Raw genomic sequence first — 15776 nt, forward strand, 5'->3', positions numbered from 1 at the left:
TTGCAGAAATACCTTGTGTGAAAACAGTGTCTCAGACCAGCATTCCCACACACTTCTCTATAAAGAACAGCATTTTCTCACACAGAGCTATTTGAATGTCTATGAACTTGTCTCAAATGGGGCAAAACAGAAGCTCTGTGGAGGCCATTTCAGCACGAGGGAAAGAATTAACTCCCATACATTCCTGCTCTGAAGTGAGGTCCTGAGCAGTTGTGTTTTAGAAAGTACAGTCGAAAGCTCCAATCACAAATTCCCATTACTGCATCTAAATTGATATTATTAGAAAGTTGGAAGAACACAGGCAGCATGCAGAGACAGTCTCAAAAGCTATTTTTCTAATTTGGTTCCCAATCCCTATGAGTGCATCAAGGAATCCCTCCCTCTCAACAGAATGTACACCAGGCAAATCTACACATTCAGCAGAATGACACTGGAATGATATGGTAGATTAGTGAAAACAGACTGTACCACTCCAGAGTATATAGGTGGGAAATCAAATTTTGGGATGCTCCTGCTTTAGAAAAACTACTCCCTGCACATAAAAAAAACTTAACTGCAGGGGAAAAGCCAAAATTAGAATCTGTCCCCTGCTGTGCTAGTTTTCAGTGAGCAAGGTGTTTCCAGGAAAGATGCATGAGGTAACAGATATTCCATGGAAAGTTTGGTGTGGATGTATGACAACTTTTCTCAAGTCCAACAGCAGAACTCAAATGCAATTCAACTGCACTGGAAGAAGGCAATAGACACAACACAAGCTTCATGTGCTTTAATGGCCCAATAGAAAAATACAAAATCCATTTTGTTTCAAGATCTGATTTAATTTAATAGTAGTAGAGAGAATACAGAATTGATAATATACAAGGCACTGCCCACCAACACAGAGCAAAAAAACATTTCTGATGACAACAGAGCTCAGCTCCTCACAGAAATAGAGGTGGACATTTTGGCAAGGCATCCACTTGCTTCAACAAGTTTGTGTAGAGAGAGGCAAGTGCTACACATCTTAAGTAGGGAATGACTCCACAGACTGCAATATTCAGCAATCAAATGTGGCTTCCTTAATTTGCAAGAATGGGAAGATAAGATGATAGATTAAATTAATCTATACCAGGCATCAAACGGCAAGATTGATATAAAATGGGAGTGAAGAGAATACAGAATTAATTCAGGTACATAGCCTGCCTCATACAAAAACAACAGTGTTTACAGAGAGGTTTCAAGAAATGTCTGGCCCTCAAACATGAAAGGTGCTGGGGAGGACAGTATGGCCCAGAGATTCCAGCAACCTGGTCTCTATCAAAGCGTGCCCCAGGCAGCCCTAACTAGTGGGGGGGGGGGGGGGGGACAAAGGGCACAACAAACATGTTAAATTTTTACTCTAGACAGAGCTAACAGCTCTTCTCCCAACCCCAAGGTTGCATCCATGAGTTGTGTAGAAAGACAGATACAGCTGAGACAACACAGTTACTTCCTTTGCCAATGCTCCCTTGTTAAAAGAGGGGACAGACTTTGCGTTTTTTGTTTTTCCTGACTTGCAAGGCAGCCCGAGTGGCCATTTCAAACACTTCCCGCACACCATCCTTGGTCTTGGCTGAGCACTCCAGGTAACCAAAAGCATTGATTCTGTTTGCCATCTCTCTCCCTTCCTCTGGTTTCACTGGCTCCTTATTGAGAAAAACAAAGCAGGAAAATAGTGAAGGCTTGCCCAACATCTGATTTCAAATAAGGATGCAAGCAATGGTGTAGTGGGGGGGGGCACGGTAGGTGCTGGAGCCCTGGGCACCCCTTCCTTGGGGGCGCATTGCAAAGCCACCCCCTCACGACTGCACCCCAGCCTTGAACTTCATATGGATTTAAGGGCAGGGGTGCAGTTGAATGCCAGTGAGCAGGGCCCACTCGGCCCCAAACTCCATGTGGAGCTTGAGACTGCTCTACCCACGTTCACCACATTTGGGAGTGCGAGCAGTCAGCTTGCCCTGCCTGATCTCCACATAGAGATTGGGGGCATGGAAAACCAGCTGGGCCCACACTTAAGCTCCATGTGGAGTTCAGCAGGGTACAGATGTGGGGGGGGGGCGTGGTTCTGTTTTATAGTTTAGTCCTGGGTGCTGTTTTATAAAACTACACCCCTAGGCACAGGGTAAGACATTTCCCTAATCTGACTCAGACAGGCACACCAAAAAGCACTTCTGATCATTACAGGTCCTTGCAAAAATACAGGAGAACATTTTGCCACTTTCACTATGATTTAACAGTCAGCTGAGGCTTAATCGGTGTTTTTTTCCCAAGTCACTGGAATTTGGGGGACCAGAGCCTCTCTGGACAACCTTTCTATGTAACCCTATGCGAGACACTCAGGCACTATAAAGATGAAACAAAAATACCTTGTCTCATCTACACAGTTCCAGCCCAAGTTCATGGTGCTACAGGAATGCCAGGCAGACCCTTTAAAATTAGGGCCCTTTTTTTACCACTAGGCTCACTTTACCCCATAGGGCACCTCCCTCCCTCTCCCTCCGCTAGGGTGGGTGGGCCATGTCCAGATGCCGGGCCCCCTCCCTCCCCACCCTTGCATGCCACCCCTCTCTCCCCTTCCCTTGCATGCTTCCCCTCCCTCCCCCCTTTTCTTGCATGCCTCCCCTCCCTCTCCCTCCGCTAGGGTGGGTGGGCCATGTCCAGATGTGGGCCCCCTCCCTCCCCTCCCTTGCATGCCACCCCTCCCTCCCCTTCCCTTGCATGTTTTCCCTCCCTCCCCCCTTCCCTTGCATGCCTCCCCTCCCTCTCCCTCCGCTAGGGTGGGTGGGCCATGTCCAGATGCCGGGCCTCCTCCCTCCCCTCCCTTGCATGCCACCCCTCCCTCCCCTCCCCTTGCATTTAGGTAACTCTGCTACAGAGATATAAGTTCTATGATGGAAGAAAGGTGGGATGTAAATTTAATACATGTGTTTTTCACAAAACCTAAACACTGGAAAGTTTGCTTTTTGCCCCAATAACTTTTGAAGTTTGTCTTCTCCAAAAATTTTCAGCTCAATACACTATTTTTTTTAAAAAAATCACATGAGTCTTGTAAACTAAGATTGTTTGGTTCATCAAAATAAGTTCAACCGCCCCCCTGCCCCCCCCCCCCGGCCTCATATTTTTCACAAGAGAATTGTTATTTGCCATCAAAATATGAGAAATAAGCTTAGGGTCAGTCTGCATATTATCTTCAGTACACAGAAAAACCAGAACTCTACCTTCCATGTGGCTGATTCTCTACATCAGGATTGCCATAATCAGTATTAAACATGGTGCAAGTTTTCTACCTGGTAGGAGGGTCAAGAATGGGTCAAAGAAGTTACCTATTCTTAAAAGTAATGGAAAGGTTTCATGTCTAAAAGTTAATGAAATCAAAAGAGGAGTGGCACTTACAGGACCATACCTGTTTCATCTTTGCCAGTTCCCTGCGAGTGTGGTCATCATTTCTCAAGTCCTTCTTGTTTCCTACTAGAATGATGGGTACATTTGGGCAAAAATGTTTCACTTCTGGCGTCCATTTCTCTGGTATGTTCTCTGGAAAAAAAAGTTAAACACACCAGAGGAAATTCTTGCAATTAGACAAGGTTTTACGTTAAAGACACTAACATACTATAGAGAGATGCAAGGGAATAATCCCCTGACATGTAGGAAGAAAGATGCTCTTTTGAATCAGCCACCCCAAAGCCAAAGGACAAGACAGACATGGTCTGTTGCTAAGAGCAAAGCTGGATACAATGGCAGTCTTATTTTCAGAGTCTTGGCCAGCATGCTACTGTAAGCGTCCTTCATTTACCACACCCTATAACAGATGTAAGGCAACACTGTACTCTTACTCCAGCTAAAGAGAAAAATGTGACTTAGTTGAGCATGAGGAGATTCCCACCAAAACCCCAGATCCACAGCCTAGACCAGCTGCAAAGAAAGACTGCCATAAAGAAGGAACTGTTCAGAAAAGCTCAAACATACGATGCAAACTCCCATCTATGTGGATTCCAGCTCTGACAAATACTGCCATCATTTATTCATTCTTTCTCTCATGACTTTAGCAGTTGATGTCCTACTCCCAAATTGTTTACAAGTTGTGCAGAAGAATTATTAGGAAGGTCACAGTACACACTCCCCCCTCCCAGAAGCCAACCAAGCTCACTAAATTTCAAGAGACGGAGGAAACAGTACTGTCCTGAATGTGGAAGAGAGTTTTTAAAATATATAAAAGATTCAATGTGAACCTTGGAGGTCATGCCCCATAAGTCTTGATAACTGCTGTAAAGGACTCTATGAGCAAAACCTTTTGACTCTGAAATTCTGGCTCTCTACCAATATAAGGCAATATTTTATTTTATATTGCCACAAAACCCTCAAAGGACAGCAAGAATGGTGGTTTAAGTCTAAACTAACCACCATAAGCATAAGGCAGCGAAATCCTCCTCCAGTCACAAACCTGGGCTGCCGCCACTGTGCTGGAAGTGGAGCTGCAGAAACAGTGCTGCAGCGTCCTGCACCAGGTCCCACCACTGGGTCCAGCAGTGGCGGCCACACAGCAGCAGTTTCACTCTTCCACTGGGGTAAGTGACCTGGGGAGGGCAAACCCACCAAAGCAGCTGCACACCACTCACGGGTGGATCCCCCTCCTCACTTTGAATGGGGCCAAAAGTAATTGTTGCTGTTCTAGAAAACAGGTGTCTTTCTTTTGCCTGCAAATTCTTAAAAGGATCCAAATATGTTTGCAAATTATATTTGGATTACAAGGTCGGTCAGAATGCGTATACCAGCATTCTTGTGCTACAGATGTTGGCACTTGTACAGAAATCATACATTTAGAAGAGGAAAGTAGCAACCAAAGCTGGGAATGTTCTGATGAGCTTCCTGGTTGGTTACTGAAAAGTTTGCTCACTTAAAGACTTATCTTAGGTAGCAACAAACTCCACAAGGCCTCTTCAGCTACCATGCCCACAGTAACATCAGTGTCTGGATGGGATAGTGGTGAATTTGATCACTCACCCTAAGCCTAACCTACCTCATAGCAGGGGGGTGGGGAAACCACATAAGGCAGGATTAAAACAGAGACAGTCACTGCATGCTTATTACCATTCCTTTTGCATTCTTCAGTGGCCAAGCACAGAGGCAGAACAAGGGGAAACTGCAGCTGGGAATGCCCCTGCCACGCCCCCTTGGCGGCCCAGCCGCTGCTCCGTCTGTAGCGTCATGCCACTGGCCAAGTGCCTTACACATGTATCCTGAATGCCCAAGAAGGTCAATCACATTCAAAGCCAGCTCTTTCAGCTCTGTCCAGCGATCTCCAATGATCACTGCTGCTCCAATTGGTTCCAAAAGAACCTCCTAAATCCACATTACCAGAGTAACAAACAGAATAATACAGCCTGTGTATTCATAACCCTGCTAGTTATTTTGTTCATTTTATTTGCTTTTTTTCCCATCATACTGACACACAGCAACCCTACAGGCTTTCAATGCAAGAGATGTTCAGAGGTGGTTTGTCATTGCCTGCCTTGGCATAGTGGCTCTGGCATTCCTTGGTGGTCTCCCATCCAAATACTGACCAGAGCCAACTCTGCTTAGCTTCCAAGATCTGATGAGATCAGACTAGCCTGGGCTATCCAGGTCAGGGCCTGCTGGTTATAGTCTTACCTAAACTGTCTGGACTGTCAATGGAGAAACACATGAGGATAACATCAGTGTCTGGGTAAGAGAGGGGCCGCAGCCTGTCATAGTCCTCCTGCCCAGCCGTGTCCCAAAGGGCCAGCTCCACCTAGAGACAGAGGGAAGTTTGTATCAGTAACCAGCTCAATCACTCTCCCCCTCTGGATAATAACAGAGACTGAAGCAAGCAGGGAAGCAGCATGTTGTGTCCCCTGTAACTTCACACTGTTGTGCCTCTCTGGCAGATATAAGGCTACCTGGCATAACATCTGCTCTAATTAAGCTGCCTAGCCTAGTAATTGATTAGGACCATTACATCTTTTGCTTTATAGGGATGTTCTGCAGAGTTACCCTCAAGGGCACCACTAAAGTGTATTAGAAGACCATAAAGCTGTCAGAAAACGTCAAGGCTCTTCTGACCGATGCAAGATAGCAAAGTTTAGAAGTGTAGCTAAAGACAGATAAAAGTGTGAAATCCATAATTCTCTCCGGAATGGCTATATAGAAGTTACTGTTAACAACTCTTTGAGTCAGTGGGTTGTGTAGTGTGCCCTTAGGGAGAACACACATTTTCTCAGCAAGGTTACTGTCCTGATCACGGATTTGATCACACCTTTCATTTCTGACTTCTACAAAGACAACTCATTTCAAGACTCTTTGTAGTCTATGAACTTGCACTATGTCCTATGAGCAAGCACTCTTAACAGATTTCTCCTACAGTCTTAAACAGATATTGAGGGGGGGGGGGGGAAGTATACTTCCTCTTGGAAGCAGCTGCAAGGCTGGTTCTCCTTTCTGCTCTACTGACCCATGTATCTGGTTTAGACTCCTACTTAGATTTTCACATACACCTCTCATGCTTCAGGTAGGTTTCTGGTTTAACTTTTATTTAAGATAGCCAATATCTATACACTTATTTAGAAATTTTGTATGGACTTCCGGGGAAGTTGGCACTTCAACTGGTATTAGTTCTTATGAGCTTCCTGCCACACATTTCTGAAAGGGGCAAACTGCAGCTGGGGTCTGACTCCGGCCTCCCCAGGAGCCCTGGGGACCTTAAATTTGATGGGTGAATTAGTTGGAGATCATTAATAGACCCACTAGTTCTGAAAACATCCAGGATCAGAAGGTGTGTGGTAGCCTTTTGGCTTTTAGAAGCAACCCCCCCCCCCCTTCTCTTTACTCCTTTCTTCTTTAGTTTCACTTTCCCAGTGTTTTTTTTCCTTATTATTTTTGGGTCTTTTTATTTTGTCTTTCTTAAAAAAATCTTTTTCTTACTGAAAAATGTGTATGCTACCAAGATCTCCAGAGACCCTGCTTGATGCAGCTTATAAAGTAAAACATATCACAAAATAACACATTAAAAATAATAAAGAATTAAAAGCAGCACAACACAGCAGCATAAAATGAGTTTCAGAATAATTCTCGTGCTAGAAGATGACTGTAAAAAACAGCCTTAAAATATCCTTTTAATTAAAAGCTTGGATAAAAATGCTTTTGTTTGGCATCTAAAAGAGCAAGTGTGAAATCAAGATGAACTGCAAGGGAGAGGGGCGTGCCAAAAGCCAGGTGCCACCAATGAGCCACTGCCAGTCTCTGGTGGCCACCCACTTTATCTGTGCAGGCAGAAAAACTGAAAGTAGGGTTATGAGGAAGATTGAAATATTTACATGGTACGTACATACAAAGACTGTCCAGATAACAAGGCCTTCCTGGGTTCAGTTCATTTTGAAAAGAGGCCAATCTGGAGTGGGTTTAATATTCAATTGACTTATGTCTGTTTTCATCCACATGCTTCCAATCTTGTATCAGACTATTGTCAGTTGGGTGCTCAAGAAAATAAGGAATGGGGCTTAAAGAATATCATCAGGCTTACACCGATAGGAACATTTAACTTTAGATGTTCCTTCTATAAAGATGAAAACAAAGCTTCAATAGAGGTGAACATGACTTCATTTTCCAAGGGTATTTCTGCAAAGGCTACTATGAAGTTTATCAGCTATAGATGAACTGACACACAAGCTGATAAAGGCTGCAGTGAGCTCTCAGGATCAAAAAGGCAAACTGCTGGCAGCAAAGAATTACCTGCTTCCCATCTACTTCAATGTCAGCAATGTAGTTTTCAAAGACAGTTGGTACATAGACCTCTGGGAATTGGTCCTTGCTGAACACAATGAGGAGGCAGGTCTTCCCACAGGCACCATCTCCCACAATCACTAGCTTTTTCCTGATGGCTGCCATAGCTGTAGAGACAGAAGGAAGGCTGGAGTTGAATCCTACTCACTAGGAAGTTAGAACATCACAGAATATAACTGGAGAGTTGATAATTCACTGTGGGCAAGAGATAGGGCTGTACCTGTTCCACACCAGACACATGATCAGTTCGCATTAAGAAAACCCAAAGACAACACTAAGAACAAGCTTGGGAAAACTAGAATATCAGCGCTATATTTTTAGATGGATTCTCCCAACACTAAGTTTTACCTGCACACTGAATGCATAAATTCAAAACACAGAGAAGGGGGTGTGAAAAGAGGGGGGAAATGGTACAGAACAGGTATGGGGGTGGGAAAGAAGTAGTGTGTAGCACTGTCCCATTCCCCCACCCCCAACCTTCTGATTCCTTCTTCCTGGTTCTAGTGGGATCAGGACACTGATGTTACCAGGAAGAAAGAGAAAATGCAAGGTGCTGTGTGCCAGACTGCCTTCCTTGGCCTTGTTGCCAACCTTTTCCGGCTGGTTATGACCCTAGAATGCTGACTCCAATGCATGAAAAAAAAGAAGGCTCAGGAAGCCCATTCCCTTCCTCCCCACTAGGTTCTTTGCTACCAGCTTGTGTTTACACCACTGCTGTAAACAAGAAGCCTTGCATGCTGACATTCCACCCAGTACAGAGATCTTAAGGTGGCAAATATTAGACCAGGGGTGTCAAATTCATTTGTATTGAGGGTAGGATATTACATAAATGTGACCAGGCGGGCCCAGGCCCAGAGAGTGGCTGCCTTGGTTGGTGAGCTCTCTGCTCACCAGTCCAAGTTGACACTGCAGGAGGGGGCAGCTATTTTGACTGTCAAGTCTGCACTGCCAGCACAGTTGTCAGCACTGGGGGGGGGGAGGGGTGGCTGCAGTGGTGGGATTCAAATAATTTAACAACCGTTCCAGTGGTGGGAATTCAAATAATTTAACAACTGATTTTTATAAGCACCATTTTAACAACCAGTTCTGCCGAAGTGGTGCGAACCTGCTGAATCCCACCACTGGGTGGCCGCCTAGGCAATACTGCAGCAGCCTTGCCAGTCCAGATCAGCACTGTGGGAGATGGTTGGCACTGGGGTAGTTGCCTCTGCTGGTAAGCTCACAACTTGGGGGGGGGTTGTCGGGGGGTTGTCGTGAGGGGGTGGCTCGCCAGGCCAGATCAGGAACAAGGCGGGGAGGGGGAGTTACCCTCAGCAGGCTCACAAACCTGATAAGCCCTCTCAAGGGACCAGATCTAAACCCGGGGCCACATGTTTCACAACTATGATTAGAACATTAAAAAACCATTTCAGGATATTAGATCAAATCACACAATTTAAACAAGGATTTTCATTGAAACAGAAAACAAATGAATACATCCATGGTATTATCTTATTTCTTATTTCAATAATGGTATTCCCTTATTTCTTCCCATCAACTTTTAATTTCGGAAGAAAGTCTCATTACTAAGTATAAATGAAGATAAACCTGCCCACAGTTAGAGAATGATTTAATGTTCATACCCAGAAATGTGTGACATCTCAACATTTGCTTTCTCGCCTGACATTCTTTCTAATGGTGTTGTCTCCATTACTTTTTGCTCATAGCATCCCAGTCTACTGAGACATTTTCATGACTCGATGAATCAAACACATCAGTGATTTTATCATCAACATGCATCATCAATGTGTCACAGAATTTCTATACTGAAATTTCATCACAACAAAGTGTATCCAACAGAGTCAGAAAGTGTAATGTTGATGTCACTGGTCAACACCCCCCCAAATGTTTATGGAACAACTACAGTGGATTTGTAAACAGATAAAATAAACAGATAAAATTCAGCAGCTGTAAATAACTCCCAACCCAACCCCAAATGTAAGTCAGAAAAGACAGAACCAGAAAATGGAAGTCAGAAAAGCCAGAAGCATGGAGGGGAGAGGCAAATTTGCTAGCATACCAAGTCAGCAGACAACAAGGTTTTAGACAAAGGTCAGAGAGGAATTCCAAGGGATGTGTGTCTAAACACATTCTTAGCCCAGGAAACTGCACCAGACCTCATCTAACAGCATGTTCCTTACAGATAAAAGAAAAGGCTTTGTGCCACAAAGTCACTATTTGAACTGGAGCTGGTGTAGACTGCGAGCAGAACTGCCAGACTGCACTCTAAAGACAGAAAGGCACATGCAAAGATTTTTCACTTTTGTTTTGTTGCTGCATTTAACAAATGCTATGCCTAAAAAACTCAGTTCAAAAGCAATTAATGTACAAATGAAGTGCCAGAATATAGCTAGAAACTGTACTGCACCCTTTGTCTGACTTGCAAAATTCCTCAAACCAGTTTTTTTGCAGAACAACCATAACACATTTTAAACATCTGTCCATGCAGAAAACTAGATGAACAATTTCTGAAATGTACATATGTGTATATCCTACCCAATACCTGAAGTTTTCAGGGTGGGAAAGCAACACAAGCAGAGGTGGAGCTTCCACAAATGCCCCAGGTGGCCGCCATTCATGTCATATGGGGGCAGAAAATCACCCCCACCTCTCCTCCTTTCCCCATGGACCCAGCTCTGCCCAGCTGTTCATTCAGCCAGTGGAGCCTCCACAGGCTGAACGAGCAGCCTGGCAGGACCGCCACCGGGTGCACCTCGGTCCCACCAGACCCCACCCCTGCCTGGCTGCTCAGGACTGCCGCTGCCTGGAAAGTGGTGGCAGGGGCCTCATGGGGGCCCAGGAGCAGGTTTTTTCCCAGGCGCCATTTCCCCTCCCTATACCTCTGAACACAAGACTCATAAAAATCACCTAAGAACTATTACCACAATTACAATTTCACTATTAACTTATTACAAATTAGAAAACAATTTTAAGAGGAGTTTTTTGTTTACTCCAGTTCATACAAACAGTATGTCCACAGAGTTGCAGCTTTCAAGCATTCACCTATGTAGATAAATCTAGTTAAAAATGGATCAGCCAAAATAGAGTACTATAACAGCTGAAAAGTATAATACACTTGTGGAATAGTTTCTAACAGATCAAAACCCACTTCAGCAGATGTGATGAGTCCACAAAAACTTTTGCCACACTACTTGGTTTAGCTACATACTAACCCGCACGGAATCTGTCAGCCCCCATAAAACTAAACATTAAGAACCACTTCCAAGAATGGATTTTTAAAATGCAAATCAGAGGACAACCTACTCACCCATTTAAAGTTGCATGAGCAATTTTAATACAGCATTGATCACTAGAGATCAATATTGTCTACTCTGTCACTCAATGATGTAAGACAAAAAAAAATTCCCCCCAACACCTGTTAACAGAGATCCTTTAGTTCAGGGGTGCACAACTCAAATAGATATGTGGGTCCAGTGAAGGATCCTAAGTGAAATTGAGTAGGCCACTCCAAGACATTGCCTGGTTCCATTTAGGGTCACAGACGTATTTTTGAGGGTCATAATGCCTCCTTTCAGATGTTCTCTGGGCTGAGGCATGACATTCTCACCCCTCCCGCCCCGACCCCCAAGAAATTTTCCTGTTGCATCCTAGGGATGTGTGTTGGTAGGCACCTGGGAGGAATATTCCAGCCTTCACCACTGTATTGTCTATTTGTTTACTTAATTTGTAGCATACTCTCTAACTTTTTACTCCCAAATTTCTGTATTTGGACATCTTTCAGTTTTCCAACTGGTTGCCATTATTACTCTGTTGTTAGCATACAAGCATAACTCTTTCAGTTTATTTGGAAAATTCTCAGGAAGGATACTTAAGAAATTGTCTTTGCAACAAATAGTATTTTTTGCATTTTAGTATAAATGTCTAACCAATACTTTTTAACTTTCTTACAATTCCACCACATATGAAAGAATGATCCAACTTCTTGACATTTCCAACAAAGGCCATTAAAGTTTTTACTCATCTTCTTAATCTCTTTTGGTGACACATACCATCTATAAAGCATTTTATACCAGTTTTCTCTCAATGTCTGGCAGATAGCAAATTTAATATTTGTAATCCATAACAACTCCCATTGTTGGAATGATATCACTTAAAGGTTTTGCATTCATTTCACTGTACCATTTTTTATTTGTTGCATTTCAGTATCATATTTAATCAAGATCTTATATATCTTTCGAAGCAGACATTGTTTTGTGAGTTTTTTTCAAACTTATCTATCTTCCTCCCTCAGATCTCAATTCTCTTTTAAGTCTTGACATTAACTGAAAGTAAGTCTACCATTGTATTTTTCCTTCACCTTTTAATCACTTAATTTTATCACTTTTATGACTTAATTTTTCCCTGCAAATTGATACTTTCATTATAAATTATATTATCATTATTCTTTATCATGTCTCTGTCATAATATGGTTTCATGAAGGATTTTAAGGGTTAAATTGGGGGACTAAGACATGTTTCAGTCCACATTCTGAAAAGTCCCCTTCTTGGTACATGAAAGTATTTTCCAATCAAATATTTCTTCTGGTGTGGGGTTTCCCTCCATTTATGTATGTATTTCTGCTTTCAAGCCAAGTATTTCTAATGTTATGATTATTTGATCAGGATTTTTTAATCAAAGAAATCCATACAAGTCCTGACTCCTGCAGCTGGATAATATAATTTAATATTAGGGATGGCTAGACCTCCTATTAAGTAGCAATCTTATTCTTGGTTTTTTGTTACTCCAAATAATTTGTTTTTACTTTGCCATTCTTTCAAGATTTTTTCCTGAATACATTTGGGCAAGGCCATAGAGGCGATCTATGAAGGTCTGGATTTAACCCTCATAGTCACTGAAGATTAAATTTACAGTGAGAAAGCTGTCAGATTTCCCCACAATATTTAAGGAAATTCTTTGTTGGCAATCATATTTATTCATTTCCATATATAGAGAATATAATTTTTACCTCAAGGCAGATGAAAGGCTAAGAGGACCTGATCCCTTCCTTGCCTTTCCTTGTGCTGCAGACACTTCTAAAAGTATTTTAGTTTGAGTGTGCTAGTAAGCTTTTACAGTATCTTTTAGTCAGAGCACTTATACATAGCAGAGGTGTATCTAGGCAAACTGGAGCCCGGGACAAAACCAGAGTTTGGCGCACCCCACCCCCCTTGGTATCGGTGGCCACCCTCCCTCACCACGGCCAAACAATGATTTTTTGCACCAGCTCACAAAACACCTCCCACCCCCAGCAAAACATACATGGCTCTCTCCCCACCAACTCTCTTTCCTATTTTTTTCCTCACACCAACCCTATGAGGCAGGTTGTTAGCCTGAGAAACAGCTCCAAGCCGGTGCAAGTGGGTATTAAGCATGTAAATCTCTCACAAATCACCCCCAGCAAAACATTTACCAAACAAATGTCAGCATCATCTCTCACAAATCACCCCCACACACACACACACACTTCCAGCAAAATATATATGGCTTTCTCCCAGAGGCGTAGCTAGGGAAAATGGAGCCTGGTCATAATCTGAGTTTTCAGCCCCACCCCCTATGGGCAGTGTGAGAGGTAAAAATGTTGCTTTTACATATACCAAAGAGGTGTTACTTTTATAAACATAAGTATACACGGGACAATGATTGCCTTATAAGTTATAAAAGAAGGTATCTTTAGGTGTTTTCATAAGGTGTAAGACTATATTAAGTTATCTACACACATAAACATATTTTAGTGCACAAATATGGGATTTAGAAGTCACAAGTTGAATGTATGTACCCCTTCAATAGGAATCACAAGATTTGGCAGGTGAACCCTGAATATAAAGTTCATGTATAGTATCTACACTTGAATATAATGAGGTTGAAAGCCTGTTAAGTTGGATGGAATCCAAAGAGAAATGGGAGTATGATGCTTAGTATATTCCATTTGACTTGTGTATTTCTTATCATATCCCAATTAAAAGCACACCTGCTTTAAAATAATGAGCTAGCAGAAGAAGAAAGGCCCAAGTGGTTAGAGGGGGATAATAGGTGATGTGGTGATGTAGCAGTTTATAATTATGTTTGCATATTTGAATGCTTTTATATTGTAGCTAACAATGTTCTAAAAGAATATGTTAACCACTCATGTTCAATATATGTATCCTAATGCTTCATGTGTAATGAATCCTGCTATAAATGTTATTCTCTCAGTTTAAAGTGTAAAATAGCTAAAACAGCTTGCTTCTCTAGATCCTAATCAGTAGGTGCTATTAAACAGAAACTCCATTCAGAAGCTTCTTAAAGCCTCTAGCTAAAGTCTTTTTCTAAGATGCTTCTGAAGCTTGGTTTCAATAGTCATAAATAATAAGGGAACATGAGTTCTTGTGCCAAACAGACACCTGCTGATAAGAGGGCCCCTAGCAAGCTTGGGATAGTGTCTTCAAAGCAGGGGAGTGGGTCAAGAAAACTTAGATTCTTGTGCAAAGAAGTACCCGCTTATAGGAGGCTAAGATCCTGTGCCAAGATAGAAGGCCTTTGGATGAAGGGGTAAAATCTTCACAGTAAGATAAGGGACCCAAAGACGTGGCAGGTGCATCCAGGGGGAATCCAGAGGAAGGATATATATCATGAAGATATATATCATGAAGACACGGCATGGATATATATCATGAAGGCACTACCGAAGGGTTGACAGTTAAGAAGAACCAAATATTAATTACAGGAAATGACCATATAGAGATGTATTAATTGGAGGAGATACCACCTGGTATATGACATAGTATGACTAGTCAGGGGTAGGGAACCTGCGGCTCTCCAGATGTTCAGGAACTACAATTCCCATCAGCCTCTGACAGCATGGCCAATTGGCCATGCTGGTAGGGGCTGATGGGAATTGTAGTTCCTGAACATCTGGAGAGCCGCAGGTTCCCTACCCCTGGACTAGATGAATTGTAATAGGCTATGGCCCTCATCTCCTAGCCAATGGAGAAGTGAGGGAGGGATTGGGTGGTCCTGAAAAAGTAATATAAACTGTTGTAGAACAAAGGAAGGGTGTGCCTACTACTGGGTGGACACCCGATCTTGCAAGACCGTAAACCAATAAAAGCTTTTTTATCTGCTTCACCAACTTTGTCCAGATTATTTTGAGGGTCCTTGGACCCACATTTCTAACAGGCAGCCACCACCCCCCACAACAAAAGAATGATTTTTTTGCACCAAGTCATCTCAAAGTCACCATCGCATTATAGAACATGCCCCAACTCACAAATCTGCACACCCAGGGCTTCCAAGTTTAAACAACAATGAAAGTGATGCTGTTTTAGGGTAGATCCCCCCCCCCAACCAGCAACACTTTCAATGTTGATTGTTGTGGGTTTTCGGGCTCTCACAGAGAGGTCTGTTATAAACTGTGTCCAGACTTCTCTTATAACAGACTTCTTTCTGTGATACACCCCAGAAGATGCCAGCCACAGATGCAGGCAAAACGTTAGGAACAAGATCTACCATACCACGGCCACACAGCCTGTAAAACCCACAACAACCAGTTGAATCTGGTCATGAAAGCCTTCAACAATACTTTCAATGGGGGTGGATTTAAAGAGAGAACCTGGGGAAAATTTGAGGGTGCCTGTCAGGGTTTACACTAACAGTACCAAAATTTTAGGCTATCTTCAAAGGACTCTCCTGATGCTACCACCCAGGTTTAGTGAAGTTTGGTTCAGGGGGTCCAAAGTTATGGATCCTCAAAAGGGTAGCCCCATCTACTATTAGCTCCCTTTGGGGGTCCATAGCTTTGGACCCCCTGAACCAAACCTCACCAAACTTGGCTGGTATCATCAGGAGTGTCACCTGATGATACCCTGAAATTTTGGTGCTGCTATCCTAACAACTGCGCCCCCTGCCAGCCAAAAAGTAAAAAAACACTAAAAATACAAAAAAC

General features: G+C 42.9%; 1 protein-coding gene across 1 annotated transcript in view; it reads right to left on the reverse strand.

Annotated features, from left to right (window-relative positions):
- Positions 1-751: 751 nt before the first annotated feature.
- RHOC (ras homolog family member C) overlaps positions 752-15776 on the reverse strand; it is a 29370-nt gene continuing 14345 nt past the window's right edge. Inside the window, exons 2-5 of the mRNA XM_048498073.1 lie at positions 7765-7922; positions 5668-5788; positions 3422-3552; positions 752-1664 (exon numbers count right to left, since the gene is read on the reverse strand). Of these exons, the coding sequence (XP_048354030.1) occupies positions 1491-1664; positions 3422-3552; positions 5668-5788; positions 7765-7920 (582 nt within the window). The 5' untranslated portion in view covers positions 7921-7922 and the 3' untranslated portion in view covers positions 752-1490. The remainder of the gene's footprint in view (positions 1665-3421; positions 3553-5667; positions 5789-7764; positions 7923-15776) is intronic.

The sequence above is a fragment of the Sphaerodactylus townsendi genome, linkage group LG05, assembly GCF_021028975.2.
Source record: "Sphaerodactylus townsendi isolate TG3544 linkage group LG05, MPM_Stown_v2.3, whole genome shotgun sequence".
Taxonomy (NCBI): domain Eukaryota; kingdom Metazoa; phylum Chordata; class Lepidosauria; order Squamata; family Sphaerodactylidae; genus Sphaerodactylus; species Sphaerodactylus townsendi.